This window comes from Rhinopithecus roxellana, chromosome 8 (assembly GCF_007565055.1).
Source record: "Rhinopithecus roxellana isolate Shanxi Qingling chromosome 8, ASM756505v1, whole genome shotgun sequence".
Classification (NCBI taxonomy): Eukaryota; Metazoa; Chordata; class Mammalia; order Primates; family Cercopithecidae; genus Rhinopithecus; species Rhinopithecus roxellana.
This window is the reverse complement of record NC_044556.1, coordinates 18791733-18818627: the sequence shown is the minus strand read 5'-3', so window position 1 is coordinate 18818627 and position 26895 is coordinate 18791733. Positions and strand designations below refer to the sequence as shown.

Sequence of the window (26895 nt, the reverse complement as noted above, 5' to 3'; positions counted from 1 at the left end):
ACAAGAAGGTGGCCTGCTTGGCCTGAGAGGGTGGGCTTACTCCCCTCCAATCCAGCCAGGGGAATGGAAGCTATAGAGCCCCAGAGGGTGCCTGGGAAGGAGGGGACATGCCCTTCTGACATCAGAGGAGCGGCTGGCACTTGGAGTCAGACCCCACAGGCTCTTGGGTGGGAGCTGTTTCAGAAAGGAACAGAGCTCAGAGGTGACCTGGCCCCATTAAGGACCCCACGTGTCACACGGAAGTAGGGCTAGCAGTCAGAAACCAGGCAGAGAGGAAGGATGTTCAGCAAAGCATAACACGAGAAGTCAGCTTCAACTGGAGAATGGGTCTTGGGGGGCAATGTCAGTCCTTCTGAGCAAGAGGCATTTGAAAGATGCTTGGCTGGGAGCGAAGTCAGCCTCTCGGGGGGGTGGGGGGGCTCCAGGAAGGACTGACACAGGCAGAACTATAGGATAGCACTGAAGACACACACCAGGAATGTAGTTCAGACAACAGGCTCCAACTCAGGGACCGCTGTGCCCTAAAGTTCCATGTTCCAACAGGTTCCCGGGCTAGTCCAGGCCACTGACCACAGCCCATCAGATCACCCAGGCTCCTAAGCACAAGAGCCTAACGCCGTGCCCGGTGACCCGCATGTGCCACACACATTCAGAGCAACCTGCGCCTGACAAGAGCCTTGGTGTTGCTGGAAGGTGGATCTGGAGCAGAGTAGAAGACCCTAACTCATCACGCTCTGTGGGAGGACCACACGGGGCAGGGCAGCATGTGTGGCAAAGTATGGGAAGTGAGGGGCCAGTTCTCTAGGCAAAGGGGGAGCAAGAGGTGCTCCAGGCACTGAAGAGAGCATGAAAAAGGCAGAAGGCCAGGAGGGTGAGGCTGAAGCCCGAAGGTCTCTGCCACTCATGAGGCAACAGCGGCCACACCTGGCTGAGGGTCAGAATGCCCTGGTGTCGCCCCTGGAGGCTGACTCAGTCAGGGCTGGGAAATGAAAGCACCTGACCAGATGGGAGTTTCAGACCATTCTGGATGCAGCAGAAAATTCACGAAGGGAGCGCGGAGGAGCCAGTGAGGCCCGGAGATCCACAGCCTTGGGGCTGGAGATCTCTAGGGCGAGGATGAGCAGCAGCTGGGAATGTCACAGGCACTGGGAAAGCACAGAGCTGCATCGAGAGCAGCTACTGCCAAGACACAGTGGGGCCAGGAGGACAGCTGTGGGAGAGAGCCCAAGCCCCGGGCTCCTGACACACACGCACCCACATGCAGGAGCCCAGATCACAGGCCCTCTGCCAGCCCAAGCACCTGCCTCCTGTGGTCCCCTCTTGTGGCAGAGACAGGAGGGGCTTGGGGTCCTCAGAGTGGTGGGGCCAGCACCTGCCATCAGAAGTGCGGCCCCAGAGGCGAGGTGCCTCAGCCAGAGGCTGTGTGTGGGGACAGTGGGAACGTGTGTGATGTGAGAGAGGAGCAGAAGTTGGGGGCTTTTTTCCACAGAAGCTGCTGAGAAGCCGGGTCAACACGAGAAGCTCTGGAAGGCCACCAACTGGAAGGGATGGGCAATCACACAGGAGAGAGGGGGCCGTGACAAAGGAGCTGTACTAGAGCCGGGCTGAGGTCTCCCTGAACCCTGAGATTTGGTGGTTCTGTGATTCGGGCACCATGGGGCTAGCAAAGGGAAGCTCTTCAGACACAGTTCAGGGAGGACAGAGAGCACTGCCACGCACAAACAGCAGCCCCAGCCTGGGTAAGTAAGGTGCAAACCTGGCATCCACAGCTGAGCCTGGCACCTGTGACAAAGCTGGCCTCATTTCTGTGTGTCACTGCATCCCAGCAGAGGTAAGCAAGATGACCAGTCAACAGGTGAATTCCCTCACCCTCCTTTGGGCGGACAAGCTTTCCTTTCCAGTCTGTGGCCATGGGATGCTCTCCCCAGAGCTGACGACAGCCCACACAGGCACGTCCGTGGCGGGTAGACTTCAAGAGGATATGTCCAGTCACTTCATGCCTCAGAACACTGCACCCCCTTCTACAAAGCTTTGGCCTATGTCACCGAGCTCAGGCCTGTGTGGGTCCAACAATGTCTCCTCATAGCAACAGCTTTTCTTTTTTTTTGGACACAGTCTCACTGTGTTGTCCAGGTTGGAGTGCAGCAGCATGATCATAGTTCACTGCAGCCTTGACCTCCTGGGCTCAAGTGATTCTCCCACCTCAGCCTCCTGAGTAGCTGGGACTACTGGTGCGCACCAACATGTCTGGCTAATTTTTAAAATTTTTTGTAGAGATGGGGTCTGGCTATGCTGCCCAGGCTGGTCTCGATTTCCTAGGCTTGAGTGATTCTCCTGTCTTGGCCTTCAAAGGTGCTAGGATTACAGGCGTTGGACACCGTGCTTGGCCAGCAACAGCTTTGTGTCCCTTCCCCGTTTGGGGCCATTATATGGCTAACATCAATCTATTCAGCACACAGTTGGACTGGACCTCATTTCTCCTGACCCCATGGACATCTCCTCTTCTTTTTTTTTTTTTGAGATAGAGTTTCGCTCTTGTTGCCCACGCTGGAGTGCAATGGGATGATCTCGGCTCATCGCAACCTCCGCTTCCCAGGTTCAAGTGATTCTCCTGCCTCAGCCTCCCAAGTAGCTGGGATTACAGGCATGTGCCACCATGCCCAGCTAATTTTTGTATTTTCAGTAGAGACGGGGTTTCTCTATGTTGGTCAGGCTGGTCTCAAACTCCCGACCTCAGGTGATCCGCTCACCTTGGCCTCCCAAAGTACTGGGATTACAGGCGTGAGCCACTGTGGCTGGCCGAGACATCTCTTCTTTGCAAGCCAGATATGCCTGCTGCTAACGGGCTCGCCTCTCTGCCAGCTCCGTCCGTCCACACGAGGGCTAGACAGAGAGGATCCCATTTCCCCTGAGGAAGGTGAGGCTCTCAGCAAACACTGGTGAACTGGGAAGTAACATGCCCAAAGGCTCTAAACACAAGCCTTCTCTTGTGGAAGGCCTTGTCCACTAGCATCAGTGGGTGTCAGGAGTGCTGACTGGGAGCCAGAGGACTGGGTTCAAGGTGTGGATCCACTGTGAGTTAGCAATGCTCTAAGGCACTTGAGAAATTACATCTTAGGGTTTTTAACATCCGTTTCCCAGGTATCTTTATTGCCCACTTTAAATACATACAGACGACATTAGATAAAGCCCCTCTTTTTGTGACCAGCCTGGGCAACATAGCAAGATCCTGTCTTTCTCTTTAAAAAAAAAAAAAAATCAGCCAGGCTTGGTGATGCATGCTGTAGTGCCAGTTACTTGGGAGGCTGAGGTGGGAGGATCACTTGAGCCCAGGAGGTTGGGGCTGCAGTGAGCTATGATCGCACTGCTACACTCCAGCCTGGGCAACAAGGCAAGAACCTGACTCTTAGGAAAAAAAGTCCCATGATGATTGACCTTAAAGTTGTGGCCGCAATGCTTGCAGCAGGCTGACATCCAGTAGGTGCTCGGGAAACATCTGCTGAACGAACAATGGCTTTATCCACTTGGATAATGAGCAGAGTTCATTAGAGGAAAGTGAGGGCTTCTGTGTAGTGCAAATGGCCACAGAACGGTATGCCTTTCAGACACAAAGCCCTAAATGGCATGGGATTTCTCTCCTGTCTTTAAATGCCACTACTTCTTCATTGCGACATCAGTGACACCTGGATCTCTCTGCATGAGGACATACACTCCTGAGGGGCAGGATGGGCCTGGTGTCAGGGCGAGCCTGTCACTTCCCCAGGGCCATTAATCTGACACCTACTAAATGACTTCACTTTTGTATCTTTGTTAGACTTTTTTTTTTTTTTTTTGTAGAGACAGGGAAGGTCTTGCTATGATGCACAGGCTGCTCTTGAACTTCTGGATTCAAGTGATCCTCCCATCTCCCATCTCAGCTTTCCAAAGCACTGGGATTACTGTTGTGAGCCACCTCAACCAGCCCTCTGTATGACTTTTAGCATATATTTGGAAATCGGAAAAATATATCCAACTCACAAATTAAGGATGTAGAATGCCTTACCCAAGGTTGCTACCTCATCTACGTGATTTTTTTTTTTTTTTTTTGAGACGGCTGGAGTGCTGTGGCTGGATCTCAGCTCACTGCAAGCTCCGCCCCCTGGGTTCACGCTATTCTCCTGCCTCAGCCTCCTGAGTAGCTGGGACTACAGGCGCCTGCCACCTCGCCCGGCTAATTTTTTGTATTTTTTAGTAGAGACGGGGTTTCACTGTGTTAGCCAGGATGGTCTCGATCTCTTGACCTCGTGATCCGCCCATCTCGGCCTCCCAAAGTGCTGGGATTACAGGCTTGAGCCACCGCGCCCGGCCTGTGATTTTTTTTTCTTTGAGACAGAGCCGTGCTCTGTCGCCCACGCTGGAGTGCAGTGGCACAATCTCGGCTCACTGCAAGCTTCACCTCTCAGGTTCACGCCATTCTCCTGCCTCAGCCTCCCAAGTAGCTGGGACTACAGGCGCCTGCCACCACGTCCGGCTAATGTTTTGTATTTTTTAGTAGAGATGGGGTTTCACCGTGTTAGCCAGGATGGTCTCGATCTCCTGACCTGTGATCCACCCACCTCGGCCTCCCAAAGTGCTGGGATTACAGGCATGACCACCGTGCCCAGACAGTATTTTTTTTTTTTTTTAACTTTGTAATGCTAAAAAGCAGCTTTTATGTTTCCTTCCTTGAGGGCAAAGCAGCCAAAGTGAGAGGCTGCAGGGAGAAGGGCAAGGAGGTGAATGTCTCCACCAGCAGCCCCTGGGGTCACCTTAGGGTTCTCAGGGAAAGCAAGAGAGGGTTGCTACAGGGCCAACAGGTTTCAAGTGGGGTGGAAGGGCCCAGACCAGCACAGCTCTGGTGCCTGGAGGATTCAGTTCGGGGCTGAGTGTTTCAAGGCTTCTTATTCCTTAAAACCAAATTAACTTTTTTTAAAAAAAGGGTTTTTGGTTGTAGTTTTTAGATATGGTCTCCCTCTGTCACCGAGGAGGAGTGCGGTGGTCCTCACTGCAACCTCAAACTCCTGGGCTCAAGAGATCCTCCTGGTTCGGTCTCTCAAGTAGCTGGGACTACAGGTGCATGTCACCAGGTCCTACTATTTTTTTTTTTTTCTTTTTGAGATGGAGTCTAGCTCTGTTGCCCAGGCTGGAGTGCAGTGGCACAATCTCGGCTCACTGCAAGCTCCGCCTCCCGGGTTCACGTCATTCTCCTGCCTCAGCCTCCCGAGTAACTGGGACTACAGGCGTCTGCCATCATGTCCATCTAATGTTTTTGTATTTTTAGTAGAGACAGGGTTTCACCGTGTTAGCCAGGATAGTCTCGATATCCTGACCTCGTGATCCGCTGGCCTCAGCCTTGGCCTCCCAAAGTGCTGGAATTACAGGCGTGAGCCACCACGACTGGCCTCTATTTTTTTTTTTTTTTTTTGAGACAGAGTTTCGCTCTTATTGCCCAGGCTGGAGTGCAATGGTGCAATCTTGGCTCACAGCAACCTCCAGCTCCTGGTTTAAGAGATTCTCCTGCCTCAGCCTCCCGAGTAGCTGGGATTACAGGGCATGCGCCACCACGCCCGGCTAATTTTGTATTTTCGGTACAGACGGGGTTTCTCTATGTTGGTCAAGCTGGTCTCGAACTCCTGACCTCTGGTGATGCACCCGCCTTGGCTTCCCAAAGTGCTGGGATCACAGGCATGAGCCACGGCGCCTGGCAGGCCCAACCAATTTTTTTACTTTTTTGTAGAAATGGGGGTCTCGCTATCTCCACAAAATCTAAATGAGATTTAGAAATCTAAATGAGTTTGAGACCAGCATGGTCTCAAACCATGCTGGTCTCAAACTCCTGGGCTCAGGAGATACTACCGCCTCAGCCTCCCAAAGTGCTAGGATTACAGGCATGAGCCACTATGCCTGGCCTGTTGTTGTTTTGTTTTTATAAGAGGGCTGGCTGGGAGCAGTGGCTCACGCCTGTAATCCCAGCAATTCGGGAGGCCAAGACAGGTGGACTGCTTGAGCTCAGAAGTTTGAGACCAACCTGGGCAACATGGCAAAACCCCATCTCCACAAAATATGCAAAAATTAGCTGGGCATGGTGGTGTGTGCCTGTCATATCAGCTACTCCAGAGGCTGAGGCAAAAGAACCACATAAGCCCAGGAAGCAGAGGTTGCAGGGAGCTGACGTCGTGCCACTGCACTCCAGCCTGGGTGACAGAGTGAGACTTTATCTCAAAAAATAAAAAAATTAAAAATAAAAAAACTAAAAAGACAGGGTTTTTGTCACCCAGGCTGGAATGTGGTGGTGCAATCATGGGTCACTGTAACCTTGAACTCCTAGGCTCAAGCGCTCCTCCTGTTTCAGCCTCCCAAGTAGCTGGGACTATAGGTATGTGTGGCTAATTTTTTTTTTTTTTTTGTAGAGACAGGGTCTTACTATGCTGCCCAGGCTGGTCTCAAACTCCTGGGATCAAGTGATTCTCCCGCCTTCGCCTCCCGAAGTGCTGGGATAAGAGGCATGAGCCACCATGCCTGGCTCAAATTCAGTTTTTTTTTTTTTTTAACTATCCTGTTGCTTGCAACTCCTCTGGGATGGAAGCACAGCATTTAGCAACTTCTCTGGCCTCTTGCTGCTGTGTGACTGTGCCTAAGCACATTTTCCTGCAGTGGCTGGGTGTCACCACAGGTGAGTCTGAGGTGGGCCTTACCCTGTTAATTTGTTGAGGATCCAGGGAGACCTTGCTCTGTGAAGCACCAATGCAGGGCCTGGCATGTAGAAGGTGCCAATGATACTACAGTAACTGGCAATCAGTAAGTAGAAGAACTGGGGTGGGAGAGGAAGGGACCAGCTGGTAGAACCATGAGGTGATGGTTCCTAAACAGATTTCACATCCTGAAGTCAGAGGTGACTCAGAATGACAGGGAAGGAAATAGAAACAAAAACAGGAGGAAGCACAGATCACTTCATGAAACTGTTTTAACGGCCAGCTCTGTACAAGTCTCTGCTCCCTGCAGACGGGATATAGCATTTAGCGGACACAGTTGTGATCCTGAAGAATGAAAGAACTGCTCACGCTGGGCCTGATGAGGACAGGCTCAGACCAAGCCCTACTGGGTCTTAAAACAAAAGGAAGCATTTAATCACTTGCTGAGAAGGTGAACCATAGATGCTCAGGCTAAACCTGGATGCAGAATTAAGTATCTGACCAGCACAGTTTGGAGCTGCTTTCTAAATCAGATGAGCAAAACCACCATTAAAAAGCAGCCCTGGTCCAACCACAGATAAAGCATGCATGGCACTGACACAGAGAAAGCACGCATGGCATACGCAGTCAGAAAACACCACTGTTCAAAGAATGACTGCCTGAATTACAGAAAATAGTAAGTTCTTCCAGACAGGCGGCATTTAGTCCTGGGTGGCTTTCAAATCAGGAAAACCTAAGAATGATGATGCACTTCCCAGACCAAGGGATAAAGGGGACTGAGATCAAAAGTAAGAAAGTTAAGGGGGAAAGGGATATGCAGGTACATTCTCTTGATTCAACAGCAGACGTCCAAATGATCAAGAGGGATCTGTCTGCTTAAAAGACAGGCGGGAAAATAAGACAAAAGCCATAAGACCTGGAAGAGAGGAGAAGACTGAAAACTCACAGGGATGGGTGTACAGCAAGAAGAGAGAGAAGAAGAGGAAAGCAAAATACAGAAGAACACAAACCGGCAGAATCTGTGCAAATGGCATTGCAAAAATCTTTTTTTTTTTTTTTTTGAGACAGGGTCTCTCTCTGTCACCCAGACTGGACTGCAGTGGCAGGAACACGGCTCACTGATGCCTCAACCTTCTGGGCTCAAGTCATCCTCACGCCTCAGCTTCCCAAGTAGCTAGGACTACAGGTGTGAGCCACCACAGGCCCACTAATTTTCAAATTTTTTGTAGAGGCAGGGTAGTGCCCAGGATGGTCACTGTGAATTCTCTAGCCAAGAAATTTCTAAGTAAAGGGACAACGCTTATAGTCATCAACCATTTACTTAGGGGAGTCCCAGAGTAGCCAAAACACACCACGTCACTGCCAAAACCATACTCAGAGAAGGAAGGCTTTCAGGTAAAGTGTCCTGCCATGCACTGTAACAGCTCCAGGATCTGCTGAGCAGACCCAGGGAACAAGGTGGCCGGCAGGTGTTCTGAGGCCCTACAGAGGCAAGAGTCACTGAGACACCAACTACTATGACCCCCAAAACGCTGCTGAGGAGTTCGAGACCAGCGTGGCCAACATGGTGAAAACCCATCTCTAATAAAAGTAGAAAAAATTAGCCTGGCATGGTGGTGGGCACCTGTAATCCCAGTTGCTTCGGAGGCTGAGGCAGAAGAATAGCCTGAACCTGAGAGGCGGAGGTTTTAATGAGCTGAGACTGCGCCACTGCACTCCAGCCTAGGCAACAGAGTGAGAGTCCATCTAAAAAAAAAAAAAGGCGCAGTGGCTCACGCCTGTAATTCCAACACTTTGGGAAGCTGAGGCGGGCAGATCACGAGGTCAGGAGATGGAGACCATCCTGACTAACACAGTAAAACCCCATCTCTACTAAAAACACAAAAAATTAGCTGGGCGCGGTAGCGGGTGCCTGCAGTCCCAGCTACTAGGGAGGCTGAGGCAGAAAAACAGTGTGAACCCGGGAGGCGGAGCTTGCAGTGAGCTGAGATAGTGCCACTGCAGTACGGCCTGGGCCAAAGAGCAAGACACCGTCTCAAAAAAAAAAAGTTGCTGGGAAGGCTGTGTGTGGTGGCTCACACCTGTAATTCTAGCACTTCAGGAGGCCGAGGCAGGTAACTGCTTGAGGCCCAGAGTTTAAGACCAGCCTGGGCAACATAGTGAGACCCTAGCTCTATAGAAAATATAAAAATAAATACAATTAAATTTTTAAAAAGCTGCTGAGGAAAGGAAGACACACCCTCCTTGACTCTGATGGGGATTTTTTTTTTAAAGTTTTGAGACAGGGTCTTGGTCTGTTGTCCAGGGTGGAATGCAGTGGCACAATCACAGCTCACTGTAGCCTCAACTTCCTGGGATCAAGTAATGATCAAGTAATCGTCTTGCCTTAGTCTCCTCAGTAGCTGGGACCACAGTCATGTGCCACCAGGCCTGGTTAATTTGTGTGTGTGTGTGTGTGTGTGTGTGTATATATAATAGGGTTTTGCTATGTTGCCCAGGCTGGTCTTGAACTCCTGGGCTTAAGCAATCTGCCCACTTTGGCCTCACAAAGTCGGGATTGCAGGTGTGAGCCACCACACTAGGCCTGATGGGGACATTTAATGGATGATTCTTTCAAAGTTAGTTGACTTGATGAAACAGACGAGTAAGTATATTATATGTCTTTCTAGATGACTTAAATGCAGTTGAGGGCCAGGTGTGGTGACACACACCTATAGTCCCAGCTACTCAGGAGGCTGAGGTGGGAGGATCATTTGAACCCAGAGGGCGGAGGTTACAAAAATTCGAGATCGTGCCATTGCACTCCAGCCTGGGCAACAGAGTGAGACTCTGTCTCAAAAAAAAAAAAAAAGAAAAAAGAAAAAAAAAAAAACACAGTTCAGGAGACCATTAGAAATTGACAGAAGCAGATACAAGAAAAATAACCTTAAATAAAAATGCGATGACCAAGGAAGCTGGGGTCTCTGAGAGAAAGCAAAAGATGGTGAAAACAATAGGAAAGCTAGATGTAGCACTGAGTTCAGTGGTCAATGATAAGTTTTTTTTTTTTTTTTTTTTTTTTTGGGGGGGACAGAGTCTTGCTCTGTTGCCAGGCTGGAGTGCAGTGGCGTGATCTCAGCTCACTGCAACCCCCACCTCCCGGGTTCAAGGAATTCCCCTGCCTCAGCCTCCCAAGTGGCTGGGATTACAGGCGTGCACCACCACACCTGGCTAATTTTTTGTATTTTAGTAGAGACGGGGTTTCTCCACGTTGGCCAGGATGGTTTTGATCTCCTGACCTTGTGATCTGCCTGCCTCGGCCTCCCAAAGTGCTGGGATTACAGGCCTGAGCCACTGCACCCGACCCAATAATAGGTTTTACCTAAGCACTTATGTTAGAGAAAATTAGTTCAGTAAAGAAGAGCAGAGAGATGCCGGGTGTGGCGGCATGCCTGTAATCCCAGCACTTTCGGAGGCCAAGGCGGGTGGATCACTTCAGGTCACTTTGAGACCAGCCTGGCCAACGTGGTGAAACCCTGTCTCTACCAAAAATACAAAAATTAGCTGGGCATGGTTGGTGGCTCATGCCTGTAATCCCAGCTACTCATGAGGCTGAGGCACAAGAATCACTTGAACCTGGGAGGTAGAGGTTACAGTGAGCTGAGGCTGTACCAACTGCACTCTAGCCTGGGCGACAGAGCGAGACTCTGTCTCAAAAAAATAAAAATAAGGCTGGGCGCAGTGGCTCAAGCCTGTAATCCCAGCACTTTGGGAGGCTGAGGTGGGCAGATCACCTGAGGTCAGGATTTCGAGACCAGCCTGAGCAACATGATGAAACCTCATCTCTACTAAAAATACAAAATTAGCCGGGCATGGTGGCACATGCCTGTAATCCTAGCTACTCAAGAGGCTGTGGTAGGAGAATCGTTTGAACCCAGGAGGTGGAGTTTGCAGTGAGCCGAAATCACGCCACTGTACTCCAGCCTGGGTAATAGGAGCAAAACTCATTCTCAAAAAAATAAAAAATAAAACAGCCTGGGCGTGGTGGCTCACGCCTGTAATCCCAGCACTTTGGGAGGCCAAGGCAGGTGGATCACCTGACATAGGAGTTCGAGGCCAGCCTGACCAACATGGTGAAACCCCATCTTTACTAAAAATACAAAAATTAGCTGGGCGTGGTGGTGGGCGCCTGTAATCCCGGTTGCTCGGAAGGCTGAGGCAGGAGACTCGCTTGAACCCAGGAGGTGGAGGTTACAGTGAGCCAAGACTGCGCCATTGCACTCCAGAGCCTGGGTGACAGAGCTGGACTCCATCTCAAAAAATAAATAAATAAAATAAAAGTAACAATAAAAATGAAAAGAACAGCAGAAAGAATGAGCAAGGAGAAAAGTCATAAAATACTACAAAATACTATTACACTGGGTTGTCTCTCCGAGAAGATACTGGAATCTCTTCAGCCATTTGCTTTTCAGAAGTAGAAACCAGCAAACCACTTCTTTTTTCGTGTGTGTGGAGTCTCGCTCTGCTGCCCAGGCTGGAGTGCAGTGGCACGATCTCGGCTCACTGCAAGCTCTGCCTCCCGGGTTCACACCATTCTCCTGCCTCAGCCTCCCTAGCAGCTGGGACTACAGGTGCCCACCACCACACCCGGCTAATTTTTTGCATTTTTAGTAGAGATGGGGTTTCACCATGTGAGTCAGGATGGTCTCGATCTCCTGACCTCGTGATCCGCCTGCCTCAGCCTCCCAAAGTGCTGGGATTACAGGCGTGAGCCACCGCGCCCGGCCCAGCAAACCACTTCGAAGAAGATAACATATCATGATTCTTTATTAAGTAGCTCAGGGGAAGGAAAGAATAAAAGTTGATAGCTCCCTGATTGGGAAAAAATGAGCAATTAATAAAGAATGAAGATGAAAGAAAGCACACTTAAGTTGTAATACAAAAAGAATTCGCAAATGTTGGTGGAAGGAAAACAGTATAGAAAATATCACTTTAACTAAAAGCTGGAAAAATTCTCAGTTGGGATGTAACTGACAAAAAGAACGGGATTCCCAGGCATAAAGTTGGTGTGAGCTACAGAGGGCACCATGTGGCTCAGCGGAAGACACTTCAAGATTCAAAGTTCCATTAAACAGAGCAAAGGCACTTCACAAGAAGGGTTTAAATTATGGGTCCAAAACCCAAGTGGTAAAGCGAGCAATTTGCAGCATGACTGCTTCTCCTAGACAGGGCTGAGTGGCGAAATACGACGGTACACACAGTGACTATTAGCCACTGCCAGAAACAGGCTGAACAGCCCCGGGAGACAAGGTAAGGCGGGCGGTGGGAGTTGTTCATGGAGAGAAAGGAGAGTTTCAGAACCAAATATCCACTGGAGATGCTGGGCCACCAGACCCCCTCCCAGTCAATAAAGCCTGGTGCCTCATTTGATCTCAGCCTCATCATGACCCTGGAGAGACCCTGATACCATCTGCCAGTCCCTGACAGCTTGGGCACTCCTTGAAATCAACCTGATCTCCTGAGTGGTTCTCCAGGCTCCCTGCCCCACCCATTCAGGCCTCTGCTCAAATGTCACTCCCACAAATAGAGACTCTCTCACTACCTCTGCCAAAAATAGCTCCACGTCAACTCCATCCCTTCTCCCTGGTCCACTTCTCATGGTTCTTCCATCACTGCCTCATTTCTTACTATATGCTTATCATTTGTCTTCCTCACAAAAACCTAGGCTTACGTGAGCAGAAACTATTACAGCCATTGCTGATCCCCCAGCACCAAAAATAGGGCTTGGCAGCCTGCATGAGCTGAACAAATATCTGTTGAATGAATCAAAGAAAAAAAACTTCACCAAAACAATAATGATCTTGGCATGTAACCTGGTTATCACTGAGCTGGAGTTTGGGCTCAGTTTTGTCAATAACTTGTTGTGCAGCCTTGGGCAAATCACTTTATCTCTCTGGGCGTATAATGCCTCCCTTCTGAAACAAGGCAGTTGATCAAGTGAGGACTAAAGTCACCTTCCAGGCTGGGCACAATGGCTCAAGCCTGTGGTTCCAGCACTTTGGGAGGCTGAAGCAGGTGGATGGCTTGAGCTCAGGAGTTCAAGACCTTGTCTTTACAAAAAACACAAAAATTAGCTGGGTGTGGTAGTGCATACCTGTGGTCCCAGCTACTCAGGAGGCTGAGATGGGAGGACTGCTTGAGCCTAGGAGGTCAAGGCTGCAGTGAGCTGAGATCACGCCAGTGCACACCAGCCTGGGTGACAGAGTGAGACCCTGTCTCAAAACAAACAAACAAACAAACAAACCTGGCCAGATGTGGTGGCTTACACCTGTAATCCTAGCAATTTGGGAGGACAAGATGGGCGGATCACTTGAGGTCAGGAGTTCAAAACCAGCCTGACTAAATGGTGAAACCCCATCTCTACTAAAAATACAAAAATTAGTCAGATGAGGTGGCATATGCCTGTAATCCCAGCTACTTGGGAGGCTGAGGCAGCAGAATCGCTTGAACCCGTAAGAAGTTGCAGTGAGCCAAGACTGCGCCACCACACTCCAGCCTGGTGACAGAGCGAGACTCCGTCTCAAAAAAAAAAAAGAAAAGAAAAAAAATCATCTAGGGCTGGGCGCGATGGCTCATGTCTGCCATCTCAGCACTTTGGGAGGCCAAGGCAAGTGGATCACAAGGTCAGGAGTTCAAGACCAGCCTGGCCAATATTGTGAAACCCTGTCTCTACTAAAAATACAAAAATTAGCCAGGCGTGGTGGCGCACACCTGTAGTCCCAGCTACTTGGGAGGCTGAGGCAGAAGAGTCACTCGAACCCAGGAGGCAGAGGTTGCAGCGGGCCGAGGTCACGCCACTGCACTTCAGCCTGGGTGACAGAGCAAGACTCCGTCTCAAAAAAAAAAAAAAAAAAAAAAATTAGCTGGACGTGGTGGCGGGAGCCTGTAATCTCAGCTATTCTGGAGCCTGAAGCAGGAGAATCACTTGAACCCGGGAGATGGAGATTGCAGTGAGCTGAGATCCTGCCATTGCGCTACAGCCTGGGCAACAAGAGCGAAATTCCCTCTCAAAATAAACGAATAAATAAAATAAAATCTCCTTCCAACTTTTCAGTCTGCTAAACAAAGATTTGATCTGTTCCTCAAGGCAACTTGTTACTAGCTGAGGGTGAGTCCCAGTTACTCTGGAGGCTGAGGCAGGAGAATGGCGTGAATTTGGGACGCGGAGGTTGCAGTGAGCCGAGACCGTGCCACAGCACTCCAGCCTGAGTGACAGAGTGAGACTCCGTCTCAAAAAAAAAAAAAAAAAAGGAAAGAAAGCTTACCAAAGGGCAGAATGACAGCCACTCTCCCGCATTCTTTGAGGCACCAAGATGACACAAGTCAGATTGGGTCAGGGGAGGGACTCACTCAGAAGAGGGTGGACTAGTAGATGGTAGAACCCAGTGGATACAGAAAAAGTAGGAGCTGCGAAATCCCCTAATACTGAAACTGAAAAGCGGGTCCTGGAATCCAGAACCCCTGTTTCTCCTCCTCATAGACCTCAAATGACCAACTCCAGACTCTGGGTCACAGCTTCCCTCGTTTGACACCAGGCATTATTGATGGGTGCACGAGACCCTCCAGAAACCACGAGTACCAAACTTCCACGTCCAAGGAGGAGGATGCCCTGCCAGGTTCCTGAGACCAGACTTCTGATTCCCGGGGGAATGCCAGGAGTCTCGCCTTCGCCAACCCCTACCCCAAGTCACTTTAGGTGGAAGCGTTTGGGGCTGATGCTCCCGAAGCTGAATCAGGAGGAGCTAGTAACTTCAGGACCCTGTGATGTCCCCATCGCCACCAACAGGTGGGATCCTCCTGAAAACCAGACGATTTGCGGATCCTGTTGCTCCCAAGAACAGGCAACTTTCAGACTAAAGTGACGGGGCTCCTGGAGCCCTGTCATCAGAGACGGGAAATAAGGCGTGGGGGGCGAGGCCTTCGTGTCCCCTGAGAGGCTGGTAGCTTTGGGGTCCGGCAGAGGCGGGCGGGGGTCCTGTGGCTTTGACGGAGGTCGCGCCCCCAGGTCGCCGAGGAGCGGCCCCCGCCCGTCGCGGTCGCGACCCGTCAGCCCAGGTCTTGCAAGGAGCCCGCGACTCCTCCCTCGCGGCCCGGCCCGCGCTCACCGCCTTCTCCAGGTGGCTGCGCGCCTGCTCGCTGTTCTTGGTGTGGTGATAGAGAACGGAGCCCAGTTGCAGGTGTGTACGGGCCTCGATGCGCTGGGGCGGCTTGAAGGGGAACACGGCCTGCAGGCAGTGCACGCACAGGCGGATTTTGGGCGGGCTGGAAGTGCGGAAGTGCTCAGCGAAGCCCAGAAGCGCCAGGTACCAAGAGTCGGCCGCCTCGGCCTGCGCAGCCTGGGCCGCCGCCGCCTGGGCCGCCGCCGCCGCCTGAGCCGCCATTTTGGCCTCCACAACAACAAGCCGCCGCCACAGGGAGGCGGAAGCAGGCGCACGAGGCGGGGCCGGGCTCTCTCGCGGCTTCCGCGAGATCTGCCGCCCAAAGCATCCTGGAACATGTAGTTTGTATTTGAGATGACCGCCGCTCCGGGAAGGTGTGAAAAGGGCGACGCCGTCTGGTTATCATGACTGGGACTTAGGCATCACCGATAGGATGAGGCTTTCGTTTCTGGAGGTAAAAAACCCAGTCGTCCACGCAGTGGTAGGGGGAGTCTGACCGAGGCGGACTACATCTCCCATCAGGCGATGCACACTATAACAGGGCCACTTAAGTGGTGCCGGAGCATTGTGGGATTGGATGAGTCTCAAGATGGACAACCGGGATGTTGCAGGTAACAGCCCCCGCCTCCCCTCAGGCGCCGTGCCTGGGTCCCTGGGGCTAGGTGTCTCCCCTTACTCCTCGGGTCGTCTTGCTGCGACCCGTGGAGCCCTCGCTTCAGCCCGGGGCAGCCCAAAGCTTCGGCTTCTGCACCTCTTGGTTTCTCGAGACCCCAGACCCGGGTTGCTGGCCGCCCCCGCCTGGTTTGCTGAGGACGCACGGATCTCCGTAAAGGCCGCCACCCGGCTCAGCCCTGCCTCCCGTTTCCGAAACAACCGCCTTCAGGGCTGCTCCAACCTCCGTTTCCCAATACAGCGGCAACCTTGGGCTGTCCCTGCACCCCTCTTTTCGTAGCAGCTGCTCTCTGGCCTGTGTCCCGCTTTCTGAAAAAGCTGCTTTTCCGAAGTGCTTTGAGGCTCCCTTGACACACTTTCCCGCGTCTTTTGACCCTCACTTTGCTGCAAACCTTGGCCTTTCTACTTTCCCAGAATAGAATGCATTTATCCATCAGCATATACTTAGGGCGTGCTCACTGTGTGCCAGGTACTGTGCTAGGCGCTACGCCTGCAGCGGTGACCGAAACAGGGCCCTACTTTCCTGGAGGTTGCTTTCTACTGGGGAGTCAGTGCATTAATGAGAAAATATTTACGAAGACCACGTATGATGTGAGGTGGAGACTGGAGGCTACTGATACAGGGTAGTCAGGAAAGACCTTTCTTTCTTTCTTTCTTTCTTTCTTTCTTTCTTTCTTTCTTTCTTTCTTTCTTTCTTTCTTTCTTTCTTTCTTTCTTTCTTTCTTTCTTTCTTTCCTCAGGAAAGACCTTTCTTTCTTTCTTTCTTTCTTTCTTTCTTTCTTTCTTTCCTTTTCTTTTCCTTTCTTTCCTTTCTTTCCTTTCTTTTCTTTCCTTTCTTTCCTTTCCTCTTTTCTTTCCTTCCTTTCTTTCCTTCCTTTCTTTCCTTCCTTTCTTTCTTTTTCTTTCTTTCTTTTTCTTTCTTTCTTTTTCTTTCTTTCTTTCTTTCTTTCTTTTTCTTTCTTTCTTTTTTTTTTTTTTTGACAGGGTCTCACTTTGTTGCCCAGGCTGTAGCTCAGTAGCACAATCACGGCTCACTGTGGCTCCCTGGGTTCAGGTGATCCTCCCACCTCAGCCTCCCAAGTAGCTGGGACCACAGGTGCTTGCCACCACACACAGCGAATTTGTGTATTTTTTTGTGTTGCCACGTTTCCCATGCAGGTCTGGAACTCCTAGGCTCAAGCGATCCTCCCACCTCAGCCTCTTAAAGTGCTGGGATTACGTCAAGGTGTGAGCCACCACACCTGGCCCAAGGAAGGGCGCTTTTAAGTAGAAGACATTTCAGTTGAGACAGTGAATGCCAGCTCTGGGAATCCCTGGAGGGTGGAGCCTTCCACACAGAGGGGGCCCAGTAAATGCAGAGGCCCTGGTAGGATGGGCTTGTCCTTTTGAAGAATGTCAAGGATGAAGCAGAAGGGAGGGGAACCATCTGGCAGGGCCTTGAAAATGGCCTTTTAGAATTCTTTTTTTCTTTTTTTCTTTTTTTCTGAAGCGGAGTTTCGTTCTGTCTCCCAGGCTGAAGTGCGGTGGCACAATGTCGGCTCACTGCAACTTCTGCCTCCCGGATTCAAGCCATTCTCCTGCCTCAGCCTCCTGAGTAGCTGGGATTATAGGTGCCCGCCACCGCACCTGGCCAATTTTTTTTTTTTTTGTATTTTTAGTAGAGACGGGGTTTCACCCTGTTGGCTAGGCTGGTCTCAAACTCCTGACTTCAAGTGATTTCCCTGCTTCAGCCTCCCAAAGTGCTGGGATTACAGGTGTGAGTCACCGTGCCCAGCTCAGACTTCTAAAATTTGGATTTTATTCTGAGTCCCATGGGGAACCTCTGAGGTGTCTTCCCTGTCTCAATGCTATCACCCTTGTCTGAAGACATCATTGTCTGTTGCTTGGAGCCAGTTAGCCTCCCTGGTCTTGTTGCCTATGGATTCTCTGGCCGGAATGATTACCTAGTAGCCAGGATGAAAATAAAAAGACCCTGTGGATATTGGCCAGGTGTGGTGAGCCACACCTAAAATCTCAGCACTTTGGGAGGCTTAAATGGGAGGCTCCCTTGAGGACAGGAGTTCAAGACTAGCCTGGGCAACATAGCAAGAACCTGTCTCTACAAAAAATAAAATAAATAGCTAGGCCTGGTGGAGTGTCCCAGGTGCTGAGGTGGGAGAATATCTAGAGCCTGGGAGTTTGAGGATGCAGTGAGCTGTGATCATGCAACTGCAGTCTGGCCTGGGCAACTCAGTGAGACCCTGTCTCAAAAAAAAAAAAAAGGGTGACCGGGTGCTGTGGCTCATGCCTGTAATCCCAGCACTTTGGGAGGCCGAGGCAGGTGGATCACTTGAGGTCAGAAGTTTGAGACCAGCCTGGCCAACACGGTGAAATCCCATCTCTGCTAAAAATACAAAAAAATTAGACAAGCATGGTGGCAGATGCCTGTAATCCCAGCTACTCGGGAGGCTGAGGCAGGAGAATCGCTGGAACTCGAGAGGTGGAGGTTGCAGTGAGCCGAGATTGTGCCATGGCACTCTAGCCTGGGGGAAAAGAGCAAGAGTTCATCTCAAAAAAAAAAAAAAGAAGTCTGGGTTCGGTGGGTCATGCCTGTAATCCCAGCACTTTGAGAGACTTAAATGGGAGGCTCCTTTGAGGACAGTAGTGCGAGACCAGCCTGGACAACATGGAGAAACCCTAACTCTACTGAAAATATAAAAATTTGCCAGGCGTGGTGGTGAGCGCCTGTAATCCCAGCTACTCAGGAGGCTGAGGCAGGAGAATCGCTTGAACCTGGGAGGTGGAGGTTGCAGTGAGCCACGATGGAGCCACTGCACTCCATATTGGCTGACAGAGTAAGACTCTACCTCAAAAAAAAAAAAGCCACTGGTGCACAGTGGCTCATGCCTGTAAATCCCTTCACTTTGGGAGGCCAAGGTGGAAAGAATGTTTGAGACCAGCCTGGGCACTATAGCAAGACCTCATCTCTATGAAAAAATTTAAAAATTAGCCAAGTGAGGTGGTGCATGCCTGTAATCCCAGCTATTCAGGAGGTTGAGGTGGGAGGATTGCTTGAACCGGGGAGGCGGAGGCTGCAGTGAGCCGAGATCACACCACTGCACTCCAGCCTGGGAAACAGAGCCGGACTCTGTTTCAAAAAAAGACCCAATTAATCTTGTCATTCTTCATCTTGTGCTTCTCCATCACTCCCCAAAGCCCTTATAATAAAGCACAGGGCCAGGCGCAATGGCTCACGCCTGTAATCCCAACACTTTGGGAGGCCGAGGTGGGCAGATCACGAGATCAGGAGATCGAGACAATCCTGGCTAACATGGTGAAACTCCATCTCTACTAAAAAAAAAAAAAAAAAAAAATACAAAAAATTAGCCGGACACGGTGGCGGGCGCCTGTAGTCCCAGCTACTCGGGAGGCTGAGTCAGGAGAATGGCGTGAACCCCGGAGGCAGAGCTTGCAGTGAGCAGAGATCACGCAACTGCACTCCAGCCTGGGCAACAGAGCGAGACTCCATCTCAAAAAAAAAATTAAAATTAAAATTAAAATCACCGATGCTCTGACATACCCTACCTGTCTCTGTCCTTGGAGCAGGCTCCTCTGACCATGCTGCTCCTTGGATGTACCAGGCTTCTTCCTGCCCTGAGCTTTCGCATATGCTCCTCGTGCCCAGATCATCTCCCTTTTGGCTTTTCACGATGCTGGCTTCTTACTTGTTTTTTTCTGGTTTAAATGTCTCTTCCTCTAGTATTTATTTTCTGGTTGCCCTACCTGCATATGTACTCTCCTGTTACTATCTTTCACCATTTTTTGGTTTCCAGCAGAGCTCTTACAATATTGTGCAGTTACTTTCTTTTTTTTGAGATGGGGTCTTGCTCTGTTGCCAGGCTAGAGTGCAGTGGCACCATCTCAGCTCACTGCAACCTTTGTCTCCCTGGTTCAAGCAATTCTCCTGCCTCAGCCTCCCTAGTAGCTGGGGTTACGGGCACAGGTCACCATGCCCAGCTAATTTTTGTATTTTTAGTAGAGACAGGGTTTCACCATGTTGGCCAGGCTGGTCTCGATCTCCTGACCTCAGGTGATCCACCTGCCCTTGCCTCCCAAAGTGCTGGGATTGCAGGCGTGAGCCTCCAGGCTGGCCTGAAAGTTTACTTTTCTGTTATGGGTCTATTGTCTTCCCAGCCCAAAGCGAGTCTCACGTGGGCAGAGACCTGCTCTCTCTCTCTCTCTGTAAGTGTTTGCTGAATAAATGAACCAATAAATGTATAAATTAATCTGAACATCAGTTGCTCTCTGGCCTGTCACAGCTTCTTGGGGTGTTATGGAGTGAAGGTGATTTCTGACGTACTCCTTTTCCCTTCCCAGGAAAGGCTAACCGGTGGTTTGGGGTTGCTCCCCCTAAATCTGGAAAAATGAACATGAACATCCTTCACCAGGAAGAGCTCATCGCTCAGAAGAAACGGGAAATTGAAGCCAAAATGGAACAGAAAGCCAAGCAGAATCAGGTGGCCAGCCCTCAGCCCCCACATCCTGGCGAGTAAGTGCCTCTTGGGGCCTGGATGGGGCCTGGATGGGAATCTTTGAGGGTCACCAGCACAGGGTTTGGCTTGTGAGGGCAGTCAGCGTGTGCTTGCACCCAGCCATAGCCTGATGATCCAAGGAATGACCCAGATGCCCTTGGGAGGCTCACTGTGGCAAGAGAGAAATGAGGAATATGTGGGAGCCCAGAGGACAGCCTGCCAGCTCTTCCACTCAGCAGTTACTTACTGTCAGCCAGCTGTGGTGCAGAGGGCAGGGGTATAACAGAGTAAAGATCTCTGCCTTGAGTCCAGATGTGCTGCCTCACACCTGTAATCCTAGCACTTGGGTAGGCTGAGGCAGAGGATCACTAGAGGCCAGGAGTTTGAGACCAGATGTGCCAACATAGTGAAACCCCACCTCTACTAAAAAATACAAAAAATTAGCTGGGCATTGTGGTACTTGCCTGTGGTCCCAGCTGCTCAGGAGGCTGAGGCACAAGAATCTCTGAGATCTGGGAGGCAGAAGTTACAGTGAGTTGAAATCGTGCCACTTGCACACCACCCTGGGCCACAGAGTGAGACTGTCTCAAAAAAAAAAAAAAAAGCTCTGCCCTTATGGAGTTACAAACTACTAGCAAAGGGATGCGGGTGCCACCCCAGAGCTCCTGGAAGATAACACGAGGCAGTGTGTTCCCAGGCCCCGTGGCCACAGTAAGGCCACAGAGAAGCTTTGCATCCTGAAAGCCCAGGTGGAGCCGGACACTGAGGAAGCAGAGAAAGGCTTGCCCAGCAGAGAGCAGAAAAGGGAGAGAGCCCATATGTGAAGGGCCAGCCTGAGCTGCTGTACCAAAGGGCCTGTCCCTTAGTGGATGGTAGCTCAGCAACGGTTTCCTCTTGCCTGTCCTAAGAAACACTGATGGCACCAAGGGTTTTGATCAAGGGTTGGTGTTGTGATGAGGATGACCAGATCCAAGATTTTCAGGCTGGAGGTTGATAATCTGAGATGCAGGCCCCTTCCTCTGTGGTCTGGAATATAGTGTGTGTCAACCTTCCCCAAGGCCTTGTCCCAGTTCTAGCCTTTCCTTTTCTTTTTTTTTTCTTTGAGACGGGGTTTTGTTCTGTCACCCAGACTGGAGTGCAGTGGTGGGATCATGGCTCACTGAAGCCTTGAACTTTTGGGCTTTAGCAGTTCTCCTGCCTCAGCCTCCCAAGTAGCTGGGACCACAGGCACGTGCCACCATGCCTGGCTAATTTTTTTCTATTTTTTGTAGAGATGAGGTCTTGTTATGTTGCCCAGGTTGGTCCCGATCTCTTAGACTCAAGTGATCCTCCCACCTTGGCCTCCCAAAGGGATTACAGGTGTGAGCCACTGCACCCAGCAGCTCTTGCGTTTTCTTTTTTCTTTTCTTTTTGTTGCCCAGGCTGGAGTGCAGTGGCGCAATCTCAGCTCACCACAACCTCTTCCTCCCAGGTTCAAGTGATTCTCCTGCCTCAGCCTCCCAGGTAGCTGGGATTACAGGCATGCGCTGCCGCGCCTGGCTAATTTAGTCTTTTTAGTAGAGACTGGGTTTCTCCATGTTGGTCAGGCTGGTCTCAAACTCCCGACCTCAGGTGATCCGCCCGTCTTGGCCTCCCAAAGTGCTGGGATTACAGGCGTGAGCCACTGTGCCTGGCCAAGAACCAGCATTTTTATCTCCCAGTATTTGTTACCAGTGGTTTTCAGGTAGGAGCCTTTCGCTGTACTCTGCAGCCTGAATGTGATTTCTTGTCTTTCCTTGTCTCCATCTCTTCCTGGTCCCTCCTGAGTGAAGTTCTCAGGGTGTCAGTATGGGGGCAGGCCCGGGAACTGAGGGGTGCCCAGAATGTCCTGGTTGTTTAGTGTCAACATTGAACCTCCTCTTTCATATAAAATTACTTCTACTCTTTTTTTAATTATTTTTTATTTTTTATTTTTTATTTTTTTTATTTTTATTTTTTTTTGAGACGGAGTCTTGCTCTGTCGCCCAGGCTGGAGTGCAGTGGCCGGATCTCAGCTCACTGCAAGCTCCGCCTCCCGGGTTCACGCCATTCTCCTGCCTCAGCCTCCCGAGTAGCTGGGACTACAGGCGCCCGCCAGGTCGCCCGGCTAGTTTTTTTTTTTTTTGAGACGGAGTCTCGCTCTGTCACCCAGGCTGGAGTGCAGTGGCCGGATCTCAGCTCACTGCAAGCTCCGCCTCCTGGGTTTATGCCATTCTCCTGCCTCAACCTCCCGAGTAGCTGGGACTACAGGCGCCCGCCACCTCGCCCGGCTAGTTTTTTGTATTTTTTAGTAGAGACGGGGTTTCACCGTGTTAGCCAGGATGGTCTCGATCTCCTGACCTCGTGATCCGCCCGTCTCGGCCTCCCAAAGTGCTGGGATTACAGGCTTGAGCCACCGCGCCCGGCCCCTAGTTTTTTGTATTTTTAGTAGAGACGGGGTTTCACCATGTTAGCCAGGATGGTCTTGATCTCCTGACCTCATGATCCGCCCGTCTCGGCCTCCCAAAGTGCTGGGATTACAGGCTTGAGCCACCGCACCCGGCCCTACTCTTTTTTTTAAACTTTAAAGGTAACTCATGTACATGGTAGGAAATCCAGGAAGTAGAGGACAGGTAAACAAAAAACCAAAGTCACTTGTAACTCTGCAACCCAGAGATAAGCACTGGTTGAGTGTATTTTATTTATTTATTTATTTTTGAGATGAGTCTTGCTCTGTCACAAAGACTGGAGTGTAGTGGTGCCATCTCAGCTCACTACAATCTCCATCTGTTGGGTTCAAGTGATTCTCCTGCTCAACCGCTCGAGTAGCTGGGATTACCAGTGTGCGCCACCATGCCCGGCTATTTTTTTTTTTGTTTGTTTTGAGACAGAGTCTCACTTAGCTGCCCAGGCTTGAGTGCAGTGCTGTGATCTCGGCTCACTGCGACCTCCGCCTCTTGGGCTCAAGCGATTCTCCTGCTTAGCCTCCCAAGTAGCTGGGATTACAGGAACCCACCATCATGCCCGGCTATTTTTTGTATTTTAGTAGAGTTGGGGTTTCACCATGTTGGCCAGGCTGGTCTTGAACTCCTGGCCTCAGGTTGATCCTCCCACCTCGGCCTCGCAGAGTGCTAGGATTACAGGTATAAGCCACTGAACCTGGCCATTTTTTTGTATTTTAATAGAGGCGGGGTTTCACCATGTTGACCAGGCTGGTCTTGGACTCCTGGCCTCAGGTGATCTATGCGCCTCTGCCTCCCAAAGTGCTGGGATTACAACCATGAGCCACCGCACTGGGCCTGTTTTATTTCAGAGGCAGGATCTCACTCTGTCACCCAGGCTGCAGTGCGGTGGCACCATCATAGCTCACTGCAGCCTTGAATTCCTGGACTCAAGCTATCCTCCCACCTCAGCCCCTTGAGTAACTGGGACTACAGATGTCCACTGCCATGCCCAGCTAATTTTTCAATTTTGTATAGAGATGGGGTCTCACTATGTTGCCCAGGCTGGTTTCAAACTTCTGAGTGCAAGTGATCCTCCTACCTTGGCCTCCCAAAGCATTAGGATTACAGGTGTGAGCTACTGCTCCTGGCCCGATGTGTTTGTCTAACAATTTTTTTTTTATTATTTGAGATGAAGTCTAACTCTATCGTCCAGGCTGGAGTGCAGTAGCACGATCTTGGCCCACTGCAACATTCGCTTCCTGGGTTCAAGTGATTCTCCTGTCTCAGCCTCCCAAGGGACTGGGATTACAGGGGCCTGCTACCATGCCTGGCTAATTTTTTGTATTTTTAGTAGAGACGGGTTTTCATCATGTTGGCCAGGCTGGTCTTGAACTCCTGACCACAGGTGATCCGCCTGCCTTGGCCTCCCGAAGTGCTGGGATTACAGGTGTGAGGTACCGCACCCAGCCTTTCTAACAATTTTTAATTCAAATGTTATTTCGATGTAAGTAGAACCACACTGTAGATACAGTTTTATATCTTGCCCTTTTGTTTTTCCTTTAACATTGTATGTGATTGCTTGTCTAATATTTCAACTTTTCAGGGCTGCCACATCTTCCCTGTGGATGGCCTGTCATTTATTTAACCATTGCCCCTTGTTGATTTATTTAGGTTATTTTAGTTCTAATGAACTAAACATTATTCCTTTTTCCTTTTTTTTTTTTTTTTTTTTTTGAGACGGAGTCTTGCTCTGTCACCCGGGCTGGAGTGCAGTGGCCGGATCTCAGCTCACTGCAAGCTCCGCCTCCCGGGTTCACGCCATTCTCCTGCCTCAGCCTCCGGAGTAGCTGGGACTACAGGCGCCTGCCACCACGCCCAGCTGATTTTTTGTATTTTTAGTAGTGATGGGGTTTCACCGGGTTAGCCAGGATGGTCTTGATCTCCTGACCTCGTGATCCGCCCGTCTCGGCCTCCCAAAGTGCTGGGATTACAGGCTTGAGCCACCGCGCCCAGCCTCCTTTTTCCTTTTTAAAGGAAAAAGGCTAGCCCTGTGGACTCCATGAGCTTTTAGCACCATTGGTACATCCATATGGTGGAACGTCATGTGGATTTAAAAAGCAGCGTATGTGAGGAATTTGAGATTGGAGCAGGATGGTGTGCTATAGTAGGAAATGGAAGAAGTAGAGTGTGTGCTGTGATCACAGCCTTATTTCCTCTGACTTCTAATTTAGAGAGCAAAATAAAGATATATAGCAGTGTTGATGGTGGCTGTTGCAAAGTAGGTAGACTTTGTTGGGTTTTCCCATTCCTTTCTATGTTTCAGTTTTTCCTTTCTTTTTAGTTTTTTTGAAATGGTCTTACTTCGTCACCCAGGCTGGAGTGCAGTGGCATGATTGCGGCCCACTTCAGCCTTGACCTCCTGGGTTCTGGTGATCCTCTGGAGTGCTGGGACTATAGGCACATGCCACCACACCCAGCTAATTTTTTGTATTGTTCGTAGAGATGGGGTTTTCTCCATGTTGCCCAGACTTATTTCAGTTTTTCTACATTTCCATTTTTTCCATAATGAGCCTCTATTACTTTTTTTTTTTTTTTTTTTTTTTTTTTTTTAAGAAACATGATCTCACTCTGTTGCCCAGGCTGAAGTGCAGTGGCATGATCATATGTCATGGCAGCCTCAAACTCCTGTGCTCAAATGATTCTCCTGCCTCAGTCTCCTGAGTAGCTGGGATTATAGGGATGGGCCACTGTGCTTAGCCAAAGCCTGTGTTTCTTTACCCACGTGGGCCTGCAGCTCAGAGCTGGGGTCTGCAAGCATTTCTTCGGGCAATACACATTTCTTTTTTTTTTTTTTTGAGATGGAGTCTCGCTCTGTCGCCCAGGCTGGAGTGCTGTGGCCGAATCTCAGCTCACTGCAAGCTCTGCCTCCTGGGTTCACGCCATTCTCCTGCCTCAGCCTCCTGGGTAGCTGGGACTACAGGCGCCCGCCACCTCGCCCGGCTAGTTTTTTTTTTGTAGTTTTTAGTAGAGACGGGGTTTCACCGTGTTAGCCAGGATGGTCTTGATCTCCTGACCTCGTGATCTGCCCGTCTCGGCCTCCCAAAGTGCTAGGATTACAGGCTTGAGCCACCGCGCCCAGCCTGCAACACACATTTCTAAGAAAATAGCCAAAACAATCTTGCTAGAAGAATCACAGGGCATTTTATATTTTATCTTCACCCTCTCCCTCTTTTTTTTTTTTTTTTTTTTTTGCAAAGTATACGTTTTACTTTTTAAAAAATCTGTTTTTAACAAGTTAACACAAAGGCAAACCCAGGGGGCTAAATATATTTAAATCAAATATATTTAATTTGATTAAATATTAATCAAAGCTGGGCACAGCTGATACACTGTTGTCAGAGCTGCCCTTCATGCCTGTGAAAAAAGGGCATTGGCTAGGAACAGTGTCACATGCCTTTAGTCCTAGCGACTTGGGAGGCTGAGGTGAGGACCATTGCTTGAGGCCAGGAGTTCAAGACCAGCCTGGGCAACATAGCAAGATCTTACCTCTGCCAAAAAAAAAATTAAAAAAATTAGCCAAGCATGGTGGCACAAGCTTGTAGTCCCTGTTATCACAGCATTACACTCTGCACTTTAGCCAGGGCAACAGAGCAAGACCTTGTCTCTTAAAAATAAATAGGTCGGGTGCAGTGGCTCACACTTGTAATCCCAACACTTTGGGAGGATGAGGTGGGAGGATCGCTTGAGGTTGGAAGTTTGAGACCAGCCCGGCCAACATAGCGAAACCCCATCTCTACTAAAAATATAAAAATTAGCCAGGTGTGGTGGCACATGCTTGTAATCCCAGCTGCTTGGGAGGCTGAGGCATGACAATCTCTTGAGCCTGGGTGGAGGAGGTTGCAGTGAGCCAAGATTGCGCCACTGCATTCCAGCCTGGATGACAGAATGAAACTCCATTTCAGATAGATAGATAGATAGATAGATAGATAGATAGATAGATAGATGGATGGAGACGTGTAGGCCCTGCCTTAGAGAACTCTAAGGTCTAGCAGGAGGACAGATGTGAGTCAGTAACAACCCAGATAATTAACTAGCAAGGGAGAACAGGTGCTGTGCGGAGAGAGCAGGAACCATCTTGTTGGAGGGCCATTTGAACCTGGAGGGTTAATATTCAGGCAAAGATAATACATGGAGTATTGCTCTTATCAGAACAAGATTGTTCCCAGCTTACCATACCGAAGCCTGCTGAGCACACTTCGCAGTAGTCTCCTGAAATCTCTGGGGGCTAGTTTGGGGTCCCTGTAGGTGAGAGTGCTGGGGTGTGTTAGGGACCGTGATGGGCGAGGTGATGGCCTCATCCTCG

At 50.2% G+C, this 26895-nt stretch overlaps 2 protein-coding genes across 4 annotated transcripts in view; one reads left to right on the top strand and one right to left on the bottom strand.

Annotated features, from left to right (window-relative positions):
• Positions 1 to 15179, bottom strand: part of MAU2 (MAU2 sister chromatid cohesion factor) — a 37116-nt gene extending 21937 nt beyond the window's left edge. For 2 of the 3 annotated variants that reach the window (XM_010386712.2, XM_010386711.2), the window contains exon 1: positions 14855 to 15179. In XM_010386712.2, the coding sequence (XP_010385014.1) occupies positions 14855 to 15130 (276 nt within the window). In that variant the 5' untranslated portion in view covers positions 15131 to 15179. Of the gene's footprint in view, positions 1 to 1756; positions 2166 to 14854 lie in introns of those variants that run through there. The other variant, XM_030934996.1, reaches the window with a different exon arrangement.
• Positions 15180 to 15455: 276 nt separating this feature from the next.
• Positions 15456 to 26895, top strand: part of SUGP1 (SURP and G-patch domain containing 1) — a 45024-nt gene continuing 33584 nt past the window's right edge. The window contains exons 1-2 of the mRNA XM_010386710.2: positions 15456 to 15519; positions 19937 to 20108. Of these exons, the coding sequence (XP_010385012.1) occupies positions 15486 to 15519; positions 19937 to 20108 (206 nt within the window). The 5' untranslated portion in view covers positions 15456 to 15485. The remainder of the gene's footprint in view (positions 15520 to 19936; positions 20109 to 26895) is intronic.